At 42.6% G+C, this 15,457-nt stretch overlaps 1 protein-coding gene across 1 annotated transcript in view; it reads left to right on the top strand.

Annotated features, from left to right (window-relative positions):
* The window catches only part of RGL1 (ral guanine nucleotide dissociation stimulator like 1), a 79,213-nt gene that overhangs the window by 25,497 nt on the left and 38,259 nt on the right, over positions 1 to 15,457 (top strand). Inside the window, exons 3-4 of the mRNA XM_055725109.1 lie at positions 3,294 to 3,502; positions 13,108 to 13,185. Coding sequence (XP_055581084.1) covers positions 3,294 to 3,502; positions 13,108 to 13,185 — 287 coding nt within the window. The remainder of the gene's footprint in view (positions 1 to 3,293; positions 3,503 to 13,107; positions 13,186 to 15,457) is intronic.

The raw sequence follows: 15,457 nt of genomic DNA, 5'->3' as shown, positions 1-15,457 counted from the left end.
CTGTTTGAGAGCAGGGTATTGTGTAACTAGCTATTTCCAAAAGCGTGTTTTTATTGTAAGATGAAAAGTCAGCAAGAAAATTGAGTATTTTTTTTTTTCTTCCGAGCGAGTTTTGCTTAGGGAAAATTGAGATCAAGGAGATACAGTGGTAGTAGTAACAGCATATCCTTTTAGTGTAATGTAGTGTAATTTTCTGTGATGGTGGTGTCATATATAATTCCAGATACACATCTAAGTCAGGTATATAACAACTAATACACCTTTAAAACGGCTGTAAGACCCATGCAACAAAATTTTGCAAGTTTAGCCTGGTGTAATCTCATCCATTTCCCTGCAACCTTGGGGTTGCTCTGGGTAGCAGTGGGGCTCGGTGCAGCAGTGCCATGCATTGCCCTCTGCGTTTATAAAAGGCATTAATGGGTTCACCACGCAAGACCAAGTTACCCCATCTGTAATTTCACAGTCTGACTGAGCAGATGTAATCCTGCGGTGCTTCCAGAAACTGTCTTACATCTTGCACCCAAGCTTGTTTTTCCCTGTGTCACTACGTGTGTTTCTGCCGCCGTAGGGTGAACAAGGTGGGGAAACTTGTCCGGCTTAAACCTGACCCTGCCATGTGAAGGGCTCCGTTTTGGCTGGACCACTTTCCGAGCCCAGTTTGCTGTAGCAGCTGGGCAGAAAAGAACCTCTGGGCCCTTTTCGATGGCTTAAACTCAATATGAGATGGTGGCATTTTGCAGTGGAGACGTGGCTCTGAGTTTCCCAGGACCTCTGCTTACCTACTGTGTCTATGCTCTTCACAGCCTGTTGACAGGTCCTCATGTCTTGATCCTACAGGATGCTCCTGCCTCTTCCAGGGCTTCCTACAGACACAGAGGCGCTTTTCTGCCAAAGAAACTGTGCCTGTGCCCACTTATTAGGAATTCCAGAACACTGTAGGGTACTGATATTATTCCTATTTTTTCTTTCCCCATGTAGTCTGTTTTTTCCATACAGACAGCAGGTTTTGTTTCAATGTAACAGCAAGAGTTAGTTGGACCTCGTTAAGCTGGGAAATGAGATATCCTCATGCAAGGGTAGCAGAGATTTAGGATAATATTAAAGCATCTGTATTGTTTAAAACAAAAAGGAGTATCTAGTAGAAATAATTCAAAAGCAATGGAAGGTAGTGATGTAAATATTAGGTGGGTTGGGTTATCTGTTCCTAATTATCTCATGTCTGGGTGAATTTTTTTCTTTGCGTTTTGTCAGCATGCCAAGCCAGAGCCAGTAGTGACTGTAAGTCATTAACATGCTGTCTTCATGTCCTCGGTTCAGTACCAAGGTGGTGTGTTAATGCTGGAATATTGTTGGCCTTGTTGCTTCGAACTCCTGGCTCAGGAGGCAGTTTGTGGAGCAGAACTTGCGGTCAAACTGGCCGTGTGTCTGAACTGCGTGTTCAGTCCTGGTGGTGTTCTGTCGGGGTGAATTTGAGACGTCTTGTCAAGGAACCATGAAGAAACCCACAATATGTATTTTACTGTTGCTTGGGGGGAGTCTCTCATTCTGTATAAATACTCAATATTCAAAACCCAGAAGAGCTGTATAAAATATTGCTGTAAGGCGGGGAAGCCTGACCAGGTGATACACCGTTACTACCTGCTGCCCTGCTGTAGCAGAAGCCGTTACCCAGGAGGGGAAGGCTGGGATTTGGAAGAGAACCACCGCAGCAGTCCCAGCTGAAAGCTTGCTGTGGGTGTATAAGGAGGGAATTTGCAGTGGAATAATGCTGCGATGAAAATAGGTTGAACTTCTTGGTTTTTATCCTGAAACTGCAGGAGAATTGGTGATGCAAAGACTAAGCTGGGCTGTTGGGTGTTCATGCCCAGTATGTGTTGATTTCCTGTAGTATTTTTCTACTGATATATGTGATCTAACCTAAAAGGTTCGGTTTTTTCACAGTCTTGAAATACTTCACGGTGGCCTGATTTTTCCTTTGCGTGATGCCATTCATTCTAGCTAGGTACGAGACTTGCCTGAAAATACTTTCTAAACTCAGGAAATGTGAATAAAAGTAACTATACTGCAAAAAGATATTTCATTCATTCAGATGACCTTCCAATAGTTTATTTACATAAATCATCGTGGTCTCTGGGAATTTTTGACAGGGTTTTTCTTTTCACTTACGGTTGCAGCCACTCATATGGGCTGAAGCTATTTCTTACTCTCAGGGAAAATAACTTTTTTGTTGCTGGAGTTTTATTAGCGCTGGTGCTGTGTGACAGTAGTGATTATGCACATGCTGTAATTGTGGCCAAGGCAGAAGAGCAGGTGCATCACAGCATGTTTTCCTCCAGCTGAGGATGCAGTACATCAGTCGGGTTGGTCCCTGTTACACAGCAGCAAGGGAAGGGGAACCGTGCGCTTCCCCGTGCTGCATCTGTGGAGTTCAGCCTTTCTGATGGTGGTGGTGGGAATGTTCCTCCCCAGGGACAGCCAGCTCAAACAGTAGGGAGAAGTTTTTTGTTAGCTTGCTCTTGTTATGTTTTTTATTGATAATCCCATTTTTGAATATTTTTTTATCACACATATTTGACAAGTATTTAAACTAGTTGAACCATCCTCTAAAGAGTGGCAGAATTTAAAGGAACTTTTTAGTTATTTCAGAGTTAAAGCAGGCTGTAGGCATTAAAAACAAATGCTGTTTAAAAACCCGCATACACCCCCGACACCAAACCCTAGATTTGTTGACAAATATTGTGCCAAATGGAAACTGTAAGAGAAAATTGAAATGTTATAAGGACGTGTTTGCAAGATGGCTTTGACACCTTCCTCAGAAAAGTATGTTTCACATCCAAACATGCTTGTGACCTTAGGTTCTGTGTGGCAGCCCCAAGCTGGTTTTTCAGCAAGGGAATCACAAGTGCTAATGCTAAAGTTGTGGTCAGTTTTTATGTTTATTCAGAAATTGAGACTCTGAACTACCACTATTTTTCCCTCCAGTAATATCATTCTTTCTGGGATAATAGATTTATTTTTAGATAACAATATATGATGGGATCATACGATAACTTGATAGCAGTCAGACTCCAAAATACTTTGTGGAGCATGTCAGAAAAATAAATCTAAACTTACTAAAAGCCTCCCTTATTTGATACAGCACTTGGTGTTTGGAGAACCAAAATGGAAAAAATCATTAGTAATTAAAGATGGACTATTCCTGTGAAAAGATGGAATTTAATCTGTTTCATTGTGGAAGCTGTGTCAGGGATCTGGCTTCTGTCTGATTTTTGTGCTTTGTTTCAACGTTGTAGGTTGAAGAAGACCAGTTACCTCCAGAACATACTGTCAGCCAGTATGAGACATGCAAGATCAGGACAATAAAATCTGGAACTCTGGAGAAACTGGTGGAGAACCTTGTGACAGCTTTTGGAGATAATGATTTTACCTATGTTAGCATCTTTCTGTCAACTTACCAAGCCTTTGCTTCTGCTAAGGAAGTACTGGATCTTCTCCTTGACCGGTAAGAGCCAATATATAATGGAAAATGAGCCATCTTTTACACGAGAGGGGGATGTGTTAAGGAAGCCATCAGGAATTTCTTCCATTCCTTTTAGTGGATGGGTATAATAACCCAATGAACAGGTGTCAAGAATACTACAAGATTCAGAATTTCAGCAGAAACGTAGAATGTGTAAATGCATGCTGCCCTTACCCCAACTCTCATTGTAGCATAGTCACCAGGTAGGGAAAGTGTGCCATGCCCGACTGCTACGGAACCAAACTGGGACCGACACAAGAAAATAAATACAGCTTTTGCCCCCGGCTCCCCCGAAAAAAAAAAAAAAGAATGTGTGGGCTGCAAAGTCATGCCTAGAACAGATTCCTATGTTTTGCTGATACTGATGTTTTCAGACTTAACTCTCCTGTTTGGGGGCTGCTGATTTGAAACAGGGGTTGTATAAACGGGAGAAAGTATTCGTTATCCCCTTCTGTTACTTCACATGAACATGCAGTTGTAAATTTTTGCAGACAGCATGAGAACTGCTTGATGTTGTAAGAATAGCTTTTACGGTAAGACTGTTAAATCATGCCTGCTATTCCGTATAAATGCTTAGAAAGCACAACACTAGCTTTCTCACTCTGAATTCTATGCTTTATAAAGACTTACTTTATAAAGATACATTTTTAACAGAAAAAGTTAGAATAACTAGAATAGTAGCCTTTGCAAGGATGCTTTGCCCAATATGGCTATTTTAAATATGATTCCCCTAACAGTGCAGTTTTTGTTGCTTTGTGTTGGTGGGTTGCCAGACTGCTCTTTTGGGGTTCTTACGTATTAATTGATGTGTATCTAGGGAAATTTTCTTTCTGTAATCAATGAGAAGTTGCGAGTAGCTCAAATAATGTGAATCACTCAGTCAAAGGTGGCTCTAAACCTGATGATACACATCTCGCTTCTCAATTAAAGGTTCTTAAGTTGTCTTAAGACAGCTTATTTTATCTTACAGTACATTCATGTATCCTGTTTAAATGCCCAAAAAGCATCTTTATGTGCAGTCCCCACCCAGTTCAACATAGTTTTGATTTTTAGTGGTTTCCATTCTTATTTCTCTATTACTGAGGTACTTTGGTCATGCAAATAAATGTCCCACCTGAGACCGTGACCTCATTTTACAAATCACTGTACAAACATGCCTAGAATTGTTTGCAACAGCCCCACCCAGAAGACCCTCTACTGTGAACAGATGATAAAGAAAAACAGTGAGAGGCGTAGACTAAGACGCAGATACTTATGGAGAGCATACTGAGCCAGAGAGAGAGTGAGGGTTCAGCTCGCAGTGAGTTTGGAATTCAGCCTGGGTTTTCACACATCCATATTTTTACATGTCCCTATCTAGTTGTTTTTTGCTGTCCTTGGGAGGCAGAAAACAGTTATGCAAAGAGCAATTCTTATATTGCACTTAGTCTGTGTAATTATAAAAGATCCTGTGTGTCTGACAAGCAAGTTTAGAACCTGCTATTAAATCTGTTAAGGTGCGTGCTGGTTTTGGAGAGAAGTTACTGATGCTGGGAGGCTGCCTTGGGTCCTTTTTGGTGGGCTGGCTCTTGGGTCGGTGCAGAGCCCTCAGGCAGGACTAGGGACGGGGTCTTGCAGCTGTTGGGCTGTTCTGTCCTCATCTGTGCTTCTGTGCAGGGGACTCTGCGTGTCTAACCCTTGTATGGGGCAGGTGATTTTCATGTGCAGGTGTCTGGATCTTTTCCTCTTGATCACCTCACCTGGCTGGATTCAGTGGGTGCTCCAGGTGGTTATGGCCAAGAAGCCAAGCTGTGGGTGCTGCTGGGGAAGAGACGTTCAGCTGCTGTGTCCCGGCTTGTGCTTTTCCCCCTTTGCACTTAAGGGCTGTTGCTCTCTCGAATTGTCAATCCAGCCCTTCAGTGACTATTGAAATAATTAAATCTCTCTGTAATTGAGGATTGGAGCATTTTAAACTTGAGTTGGGCTAAAGGGGTAATCCATTGAAACAGCAGTCCATCCTACCATCCATTAGCCTTGTTAGGGTTTGGATTGTTTTGTGGTGTTTCATCACTAGCCTTTAAGATGTTCAGACTCTGTTAGGCTGTGCTGTTATAAGGATGATTAAAAAGTCTTTTGAGAGCCTTGCTTTTGCACTGAAGTTTGTAGAGTCCTCTAGCCACAGTTCTGTTTTCTTCCCATATTTTCCCTTAGTGAAAAGGATCATAGCAGTCTAAAAATAGAAATATATAAAATTAGTGAAACACTGAGGTTCTAAAATCAGGTACTCAAAGATCAGGGATTTGAGAGGGGGAAGAACTCAAGATCTTAATGAAGTTCATCATCCTGGCCTTTAGTTTCTGTTTCTGTATTGTTTTGTTTGGTGTAAGTATTAATTATAGGATTTTTAAAACAACCTGAAAAAAGTATGTACTTGTTTTCTGAGAGTCATTGGTCACGAGATGTCTAAACTCTGTGGGCTCCTGTGAAAATGCCAGCTCCATGCAGTAAAGATTTCTATAAATTGTATGTCTGGTGCAATTTAGTTCAGTTAACTCTACAACTAAGTTCTTAATATTTTTTGTATCTGGGAATTAGATCAGTAATATTGCAATTGGATTGCAGCACAAAAGAAGTGGCAAGTCTGCCTTCTGAGTCTCTTGCATTTTCTCAGGAGTGTATCAGAGGAGGGAAAAACCAGCGTTGGTTGGAAAAGAAATTGAGCAGACAGGGCTAACTCTGCTTTGCAATGTGTGCGTAGCCGGTTTGTAAGGGATTTCATTTGAGCATTCAAGCAGGAATGAACAGGAAAACAGGTGTCATCTTCTAAAGATGATGTGCTTGTCATTCACTGCATGGTTGACTGCTGGTCGAGGGGAAGATCTTGGGCCAGACTTGTGCGCTGCTGTGTCCTTGGGGTCTTGGAGAGACTGAGTTCCTGTCCCGTTGGTCTTTGCTAACGTGCTGGCATGGTAGAAACCCTGCTTTAAGGATGGACATTCTCTGTGGCTGGCTTTGAGGGTGCGAGGGGAGAATAAGGGAAGTCTAGCTACTGCAGTTTTGCTTCAAACAAATAGCCCAAGTGGTATTTGCAGCAACATCTCAGCTAGGTTTGGGTAATCCAGTTGTTTAGAGCAGCAGCAAGTCTGGAGCATGCATGATTCGTAAGGAAGCTGGCCCTGTCCTCCTCCTCTGCTGCTGCTTTAAAGAGGGGAAAATGTCAGAAAAGGGCAAGAAAGCATCGGGGGGGAAAGTCTTCATAGAACAGAACTTTATTTTCTGAGCCCAGTTCTGGTCTTGCTGGCTTGTGTACCTCTGAAAGCACGTTGTAACAGGCTGCCTGGCCTTGTCAACATTATCCCCAGCCTTTTGTAACAAATGATAGAATCCACAGGAAATCCTAGGAGGTCACCGCTTCCTTCCCCTCTCACAAATCGTAGGAGTGTAGTGTTTAAGAGTCCGTGGATGTTTCCCATGGCTTTTTGAATATAATGGATGATCTAGAATTTTACGGCTTGGGACAAAATATAGATGAAACTGAAGCTATGAAAGTTGGAATGATTTACATGCAGCTGTGGAATATACGGACTTGTGAAGAAAAACAGAAATTGTAATGAGAAATTAAAAAGAAATGGGTAGTAATTGAATTTAACTGGCTTAGTTTTCATCTCCGCATTAGTTCAGAACAAGTAGCAAAGACTCTGCAACTTTCTTGTTAGTGATACTTGTTAATAATAACAGTATGGAGACCAAAGTGGGTGTCAGTGCATAACCTGTGCTTTATAAGTACTTGTATTTTGTTTTCCAGTGAAGCAAAAAAGTAATGAAGAGGGCAGTCTCTTAAAAAAAAAACCACAAAAAAACCCCCCCAAAAAACCCAAAAGAAACCAAGTAAGATTTTGGCATTGGTTGTGATTTTTGGTTTCATGTGAAAAGCTTGAGCCCCGTTCCTTATTCTGGGTGATAGAGCAGGTCTGTGGAGTAAGGGAAGGATCACGAGTGGCAATACTAAACTTTTGCTGTTTGGTCCAAGGGAGAACAGTGATGTGGCCAGACTGAAAAAGGCCCTTCCAACTCAACATAGAGTAGGAGGAAGCAGCATCTGCATTTCCTAGTTGTAGAATATTATTTTTTGTAGGAACATAGACATCGACCAACTTCCTCTGAAATTTGTGTGTGGAAGCTGGATCACCCTCAAGTCCCATGCATTCTGTTTATGTTGGATACACCCCTCAGAGGGAGTGCTGCAGAATTCTCTGTGTTAGATATAAGTAAATCCAGATTAGACCAAGAGAGTCCTGGGACTCTTAGGAAAGTGTCCTTGGAAATCTGGATTTATTGCACCCTAAGTGTGTGGGGATACCTGCTGGTCATTTGATGTTGTCTGCAGAGTGTCCTGTCCAAGCAGTGCAAGTGTTTAACTGAATCTGGGGCATGAAACATTTATTCTGTCCAAAAAAGACAAGATGCTTTTCCCTGAGTGACAGAGGCAGATAAAAAAAGGAGATGCTGTACTTAAGATCCTGTATTTAACAGGAATCGCCCAGCTTCACGGTGCTGGTCCTCGCAGCGTGACTCCCACGGTCACTGTCACCAGCGGTATGGTCATTGTGGCCATGCACAAACCAACGGGGCAGAGGGGAGCGCAGCTCGAGTTCGTTTCTGCCCTACGATACATCCAGTGCAGTGAAGTCACAGGAAGTGTCGAACAAGGCATATGAAAAGGTTTAAATTGTTAATGTACAGTTCAGAATATTTTAAGGCAGATGCAGTTCCCTGTGTTTCAGTCAGAAGATACTGATCGGGCTTTTAGCGCTGTGCTACTTATTGTAATGGACTTTACGTTGGGCCCTTTGATAACTTCTGTCTGTAGTAACACCAGGGATGTGCTATTTGCTCTCTGAGTAACTTGTAACACTTTTTGGAGATAGTGAATAAATCTGTTCTTTTTATTTTTGTGGGTTTTTTTTTTTTTTCTTTCCTCCCCTGACTTAAAGCTTTTGCTTCTGATTAAATTTGAGACTGGAGCCCTTTTCATTCTTTTAGCTGGATTCAGCCTATAAAGGTTTTCTTCTAACATAGAGTAGAAATCAAACTAAACAAAATCTTGAGCATAAGCTGGTATGTTGAAAAGTGAGGGGGATGACTTGTATTTTCAAAGCTCTCGAAGAGTAATTGGACATCCACATCCCTTTAGTATTCATGGAAGTCTGGCATCTAAATGCAGCAGACAGCTTTGAAAACCTGCCAAGCCTTTAACACTGTATGTTCTGATATTTTCTTTTTGTTTGATAGAAGTGGGTAGGGAGATTTAAAAGGAAAAGAATCTTGTTGCCATTTGGATGTGAAAACTCTGGATGGAAGTTCCTGGAGAGAGGAAAAGGAGACCAGCTCCTCCTGCCCCTGGGTGTGAGGATACAGCCGGATGCTTCCGCAGAGATCCTTTGGGATCCCCAGCATTGCTGGGTGCGCTGTGGAATTAACTGCTCACAAGTGTAACGGAAGCCAAAGTTGTTTAGCTGTCCATATGAGAGCAGAGGCAGTCCAAGTTCCTTTCTTACGTATTTTATTTTGTCCTGGTAATCGTGTTCCTTGCAGTGGAGCTTAAAAGCAGGGCCGTGCTGTGCTTGGCACGGTCACAGATGAGGCAGCAATTGGTCCCTGTCTTGAGGAGCTTATGGAGAAGGGAATTGATGCTGTTTGGTGGGAGAGCTAGAGCCGGCTAATGACAGCAAATAACAAGTTAGTTTTACATTTTCAGGTTTTTTCCTTTTGCTGGAGGATGGCTGGATAGAGGGTAAATGGAGAGGAAAATGAAGTTGGAGAGGGGACACTGAAAGCATGGAGCCTTTGGTAGCAGAGCCGCGTGTTTTGGGACAGTATCTTTATATGGCATTTGGCTCACAGTTGTTGCTGTAGCCTCTATTCTTTCCTCTGTTGTTTTCCTACATACCAGGTGATTTGTCTATTCAAAGCAGCAATTTCATTTCCATGATTCTGTTTGTGATTCAAAACACCTTCTGATTCTTGCTGAGTATCTGTGCTTCCAAGTTGCTTGTTTCAGTGCTTACAAGCCTTATTTGTGGCTTTGGGGGGGGGGGGGGGGGGGAGGCTTTCATGGAGGGCCACCTTTCCTTATTATTTCCTAGCTATTCAAGGAGTATTTTCCTTCCTCTTCTCCCCTTCCCTTCTTAACAGAGATGCAGGGGTGCATTTGCTACTCTGTTTTTCAGTATTTCAATATTCAGTACTACCCATTACATTCTGGTCTCATTTGCTTAGTCAGTCCCTTTGAGTGGAGTCTATAACTTTCCAAATGCCAAGCAAGGCTGAAAAGTTCTGTGGGCTACAGGATCCTTTTGTTTATCGTGTCTCTTTTTGTATGCAAAGCATTCATACAAGGCTGGGTAGTGAATGGCTCTTTGTCCAGGAGCTGGTGAGAACAGAGCAGTGGAAGTCTGCAGAAACGCTGTTCTTTACATCAGATGTATCATTAACTCCTCCTAACCCGTATTTAATGACCTGTTATTCATGCAGAGCTCTTGCGTTGAGAGATAGACAGAGGTTTACATCTGGCAGTATAACGAAGCGTTATATACTTCTCCAGTTTTGTACAGAAAATTGCCTGCTCTTTATTACTGTGTTACGGATTTCTATTATAAAAATCAACATGTATTTCTCTAGTGGGATTTAAATGCAAATGCCTACTGTTCTGCAAATACAGATTTTATATTTAATACAATACTAGGACAATGGCATTGTAAGTAATCTCAATAAATTCTGCTCTAAGAATTAATGACAAGTTTTGAAAAATTATTAATATAAAAATTTAATTTTTATTCAAAACCTGAAGCTTTCTTGGCATATTTCTCCCAGCAGGGAGAAAAATATCTTTGGTCTGTTGGTCAAGACGTATTTTAGCCATCTTCCCTAGCAAATGGCAGTGGGGAGTAAAAGCACTCTTAGCACCAGGATGGGAGCAGCCATCATGGCATGGAATGAACATTGAATCAGCAGCATGTCTCCGTTCTGTCCTGGGCAATCTCCACTGAGGTGTCAACATGGTTCTCTAAATACCCCCCTTATGCTCTTTTTCTGTCTTCTTAGTAAGACGAGATGTTTCCTAGGATTATAGTATTTGGAAACGCAGAACAATTTACAGGTCTGCAGGAGCAAATATTGAAACCAATAGAGTTAACTCTAATAAAAATAAGTTAATCTCTACACTTTAGCTTAGCAAAGTGTTGGAAGTATTGTTCTTAAGGCTCCTCTGATTTATTCCATCCTTGCAGTAAAGCGGTGGGAAGTATCTCAAATAGTTAATTGCATTCACTTTGAATTGCAAAGGCTGGTAATGAGCGTTTAGGGTAGGGCTGAGAGCTGAGAGAGACCAGGTAGGATTAAGTGGTGAATTCGGGCATAGCTGAGAGTGGGAAAGAAGGTATCTGTTCAGTTTTACAGCTTCAGTAGTGCTGATCCCAATAAAAGGAGCATGGGCAGGGTGTGAAATTGCTTGGGAGAATACAGGAGAAAGCACAGAGGCCACTGATAAGACCAAAAAATTTCTGAACAAGATTGACAGCCATTCTTGTAGCAAGCAGTGGTTCTTCTGTGAATACTCCTGGTGTGGTTCACTGTGACCACCGAGGGACTGAGGTGTTATTCGGCGTGTTCAGACCTGGGTTCTTACCCCACTTGTCAGTTTAGCCAAGCATATTTTTTTGTTAGATTTTGGATTAGCTCTGTGAAACTTCAATGGCAAAATGGGTTATCCTGTATGTACCTCAGTTTCCTAAGGACCCTTTCTGTTTTAAGAAGCCCTTAAAACCTACTCTGACACTTCTGCTGCCTTATAGGACCAAGCGGGATTGTTTCAGAATGACAGAGAAAAATTTAGACCCTTTAAAACCTGTTTGCAAGTTTTTATGCATGTGTTACGCCTTTTTGTTTGTTTGTTTGTTCCGGACAGATCAAATGCTGAGATTTCTGAAGTCTCCACCGCTGGTGCAGGGACCTGGGTTGGATGGGGGACAGCGTGTTGGTCAGACTAAGCTACGGGGCTCAGGCAGTCATGGTTTTGTTCTCAGCTTGTCGCCGATATGCAGTAACAACTGGAGCAAATAATTTTTGTTATGACCACCTGCAATGTAGTTGGAGATGCAAGATCTGGTTTTAAATGAGCCGTTCCGGACGCGGCAGGAGGGGTTAGTGCGGTACTCTCGAGGCTAAGTAAGCCGAAGCTGACCTCCTTAGGGCTGTGGCTGCGCCGCCGCTCTCAGAGGGGTTACTTGTTTGCCGTTATTAGTCTGGGTGTCCCTTGCTGTGCGTGCATGCCCTCGGTGTCCCTCTGCCTCAGCTTCCCTGCCCGCAGTGGAATTGTCCAACATTGAGCCCTGGTCATAAAAGACTGTTGACACTTAAGTTCTTGTTTGATTGTGGAGTTCTGAGGTTGTGAGCCGTGCTGGGGCAGAGTATCGGTATGAGCGGTGCTGGATGGTTCTTTACCAGCTAGCAGGTCTGCTGGTGAGAGTGAGCTGGAATTCTGTGGTACTTGTTTCTGTACAGCTCTGGGATTCTTACGTATGAAGCCTTAGACTGATACTTTAGAAGAGCATAAAACTACCACCTCTTATTTTTATCCCTTGAAATACTCTGGATGGATTTGTTACAGTTCTGACCTGAACCTTCTGGACGCAGCGACAGCCTGCTCTACTTTCTCTGATGCTACTAGGATGTTGTAGCACAAACACTTAAAGTTGCACTTGTTCCCCGAACTGTTCAGGTTAATTGCAGGTGCCTGACACAATTAGTTGAGCACAGAATGTGTAAAATCAGTTTGCCTTATTCTAGGCTGTGCCTAATTGTCTGCCTTTGTTAAAGCTGCCTGTAAGGAACCATGAAATCCTTTATGGAGCTGTATGTCTGGAACAATGGGCGCTGCGCTGAGAACCAAGCGCATAATCCTGCCTTCAAGGCACAGGCACTGCCTGCAGGAGGGAGGTTTTGCTTTGCACTGTTGGCGTTGTGCCCACGGTTTTCTCTTTCCCAGTGGCACCTTCACAGCGCCACGGGCCATTCCCACTCGTGACAACTGCTTCAGTAGTTTTGGCACAAGCGGGCACTTGCCACCTGGAAAAAACTTTGTGTGAAATCACGCTTGGAGTTAGAAGGAATGGCACGTGCTAGAGAGACAGAAGCTGTGTTGGAGAAACGCTTGGGGAAATGCTCTGGAAAAGGATGGAGCGAAGGAAGGCACGAACAGAGGTCTTGGAGCTGTGGTTGATGCCTTCTGTGTGCAGGCTGCTTCATATAAATTAACAAATTAGGTTGAAAGATCCTTGCTGTCTCTTTAGAATTTTTTTCCCCTCCTAAACAAAATAATTTTCAAGCTCCTTAATCTTGCCCAGCTGTTAGCTTCCATATTTGTAGTTTGAGCTAGAAACGCTTTCTGGTTGTTCGATAATTATGTATATTATTTGTATATATACGTATTTTATTTTGTACATTATGTACATTATACAGTATATGTATAAAAATGTATATGAATTATGCTATTTGGGATTTCCCTTTATTCGATAGAGGCTCCTCTGAACACCCGTCTCCTTTTTCAGGTATGGAAACTTCGAGATTTCAAGCTGTGAAGAAGATGGAAACAAGATTTACTCCGAACCCAGCACGGAACTCAGGACGTAAGTGAGGTTTTGCACTGTACAGCAAGCCCCGGCTGGGGCTGGCTCTCGAGGGGGATGTGGGCAGCAGCGCTGCTGTTCCCTTTGAAAATTCACCACGCTGCTTGCTTGCTTAAACAAGCTTGTGTAAAGGCCAACTATCAATTGTCTCGTAACGTATCCAATAATATAACCCAGAGATCTTTCTGTCAGAGAAATTGTCTGAAAATTAAACATGGGATGAACACATCTAGGCCAACGTTTTGTTGATTAAACAAGGAGTGTTTGTTTCCCCTGCCTTATCTACGGCAGTAAATGATTATTGGTTATGACTGATTTTATTGTGCATTACAGCAGTGTCTGCAGACGAAAGAAGCTGAGGTTGTCTCAGGCGCCACGTGTTTGCATGTATCGTTTCCATTAGTGCCCCTATGATTTACAGTGTTGCTTTTAGAGTGAAATTTGAATTATGAAGTCATCCTAAATTGCAAGAAAAATAGCAAAGCTGTTTAAATGGGGGGGGGGGGGGGAAGTGGTTTGGTTATCCTCCTAACATCATATGAAACTGCATTTTATCTTTAGACATCTGGGTGTAAAATGTGCCTTAAGTCATCAGCATTTGTCCTTTGGCATCTGTGTGATCTGTGGTTTGCATGCATTGTGGCAGTAGAACATAGCTGCATTGTTATATTTGATTACAGTACGAAGATGCTTGATTCTTGTCAGCGTTACTGAAGATCAGTTTTCTATGAATTTACCTCAGCTTTTGCCAGTTAAGAAACCCTTAATATTTTTTACCACTGCACTGATTTCTCAAGGTGTAATTGAAGAAGCAGCCTTTAGTTTCCTTTTGTTTTGAGGTGGAAGAAAATTGTTGAACTCTTCTATCATGAGATACACAGTCCAGTCAAGACTGAGAAATACACGGCAGTATTTTCATTCCTGAGAGTTAGGCAGACTGTTGATTCAAATTTAACATTTTTTTCTACGATATTTGGCCTGGCCTTCCCACTGCTTACCTCCGTGCTTTTATGATGGCTTGTGTGTTGTGGGATAGGAGGGGTTTGAGTCTGGCTGAAAGCGGTTCCAATATCCCCAGTCCAGAAATGTGCCATGGACATACTGACCACCTTTCCGTCCTCCGTTCTCGGAATGGGGTGGTTAGAGAGTGGGGTCACTTTGCCTTCTGTTACCCATGTGGATATTGTTTTGTGTAACCACTAAAGTAAAAAACAACTCCTTGGCTGTGAGCGTTTCAGTGGCTGTCTCTGAAAACACAATGGAGTGCGCTTGCTTGACTGCAGAAGACATGTAGCGCTTAATTAACGTCTGTAAATGATACAGAATTCTCAAAGGCTTCATTAGAAACAAAGTATCGCTTGTTAGTTTTATTTTTTTAGCTATTAGCAAGGACAGAAAGCTACAAGCTCTTATGATTTGGGCTGTTTCTCTTGCTCCATGAGATTTGACGTGGGAGCTCAGTTCTCCGGTTCTTTCCTGGCTAGTGTAATAGAGAGCTGTCAATATGTTTCTCTCGTTCTACCACGAGAGCTCATCAAAGAACAGCTTGGAAGACCAAGCACCAAGAAGGCGGTATTATGTAGTGGGCAGAGGCAGTAACAGGCAGCCAGCAGGTTCCCACACTTCCATCCAAAATGAGCTCTGGGGCCTCTTCCAACTTTGGGCAACCCATTTGACCTCCCTCTATCTCATTCAGTCCAGCCACAAGATGTGAGCTAAAGCAGTACCCTTCCTGCAAAACAGATTAAGGATTTATATTGCAGATGAGGAAGATAATTTCACCAGCATAGATCACGTTGGGATTAATCCTTCAGCTGCTTTTTCATGGACCCAACGGAGCTTGATTATGAGTTGGAGAGAAAAGGGGTGAAAGTGGTCTTGATGTTAGTGCCACTCAGGCTTTGGACCAAAATGCATCAATTTTTTTGTTAGACTTGGAGGTGAGCATGCAAGTGAAATAGCATTTAGTAGGAACATGTTTGTTTTTTGGTTTGGGGTTTTTTTTTTAATGGAATTGTTTCCCTACTGGCACACCCATAGTTTATCATATACCCCCTGCCTAATCGCTTCCTGCTGCATCAATGCTGTCTCCCCTCTGGGCGTGTAATGATCTTGTAGTGCCTTTGCACAGCCAGGGGCTGACAAATGAGCGGAGTCTGTGGTCCTGTTCCTGTGGTAACACAACTTCTGATGAGTTTTATCTGACATAATTTTCATTAACATAGTTGGCACAGCTGATTTTGATCCTTTGGCCCTTGTAAGATACAGTTTA

The sequence above is a fragment of the Falco cherrug genome, chromosome 12 (assembly GCF_023634085.1).
Source record: "Falco cherrug isolate bFalChe1 chromosome 12, bFalChe1.pri, whole genome shotgun sequence".
NCBI classification, from domain to species: Eukaryota; Metazoa; Chordata; class Aves; order Falconiformes; family Falconidae; genus Falco; species Falco cherrug.
This window is presented reverse-complemented; position numbering and strand designations above follow the sequence as displayed.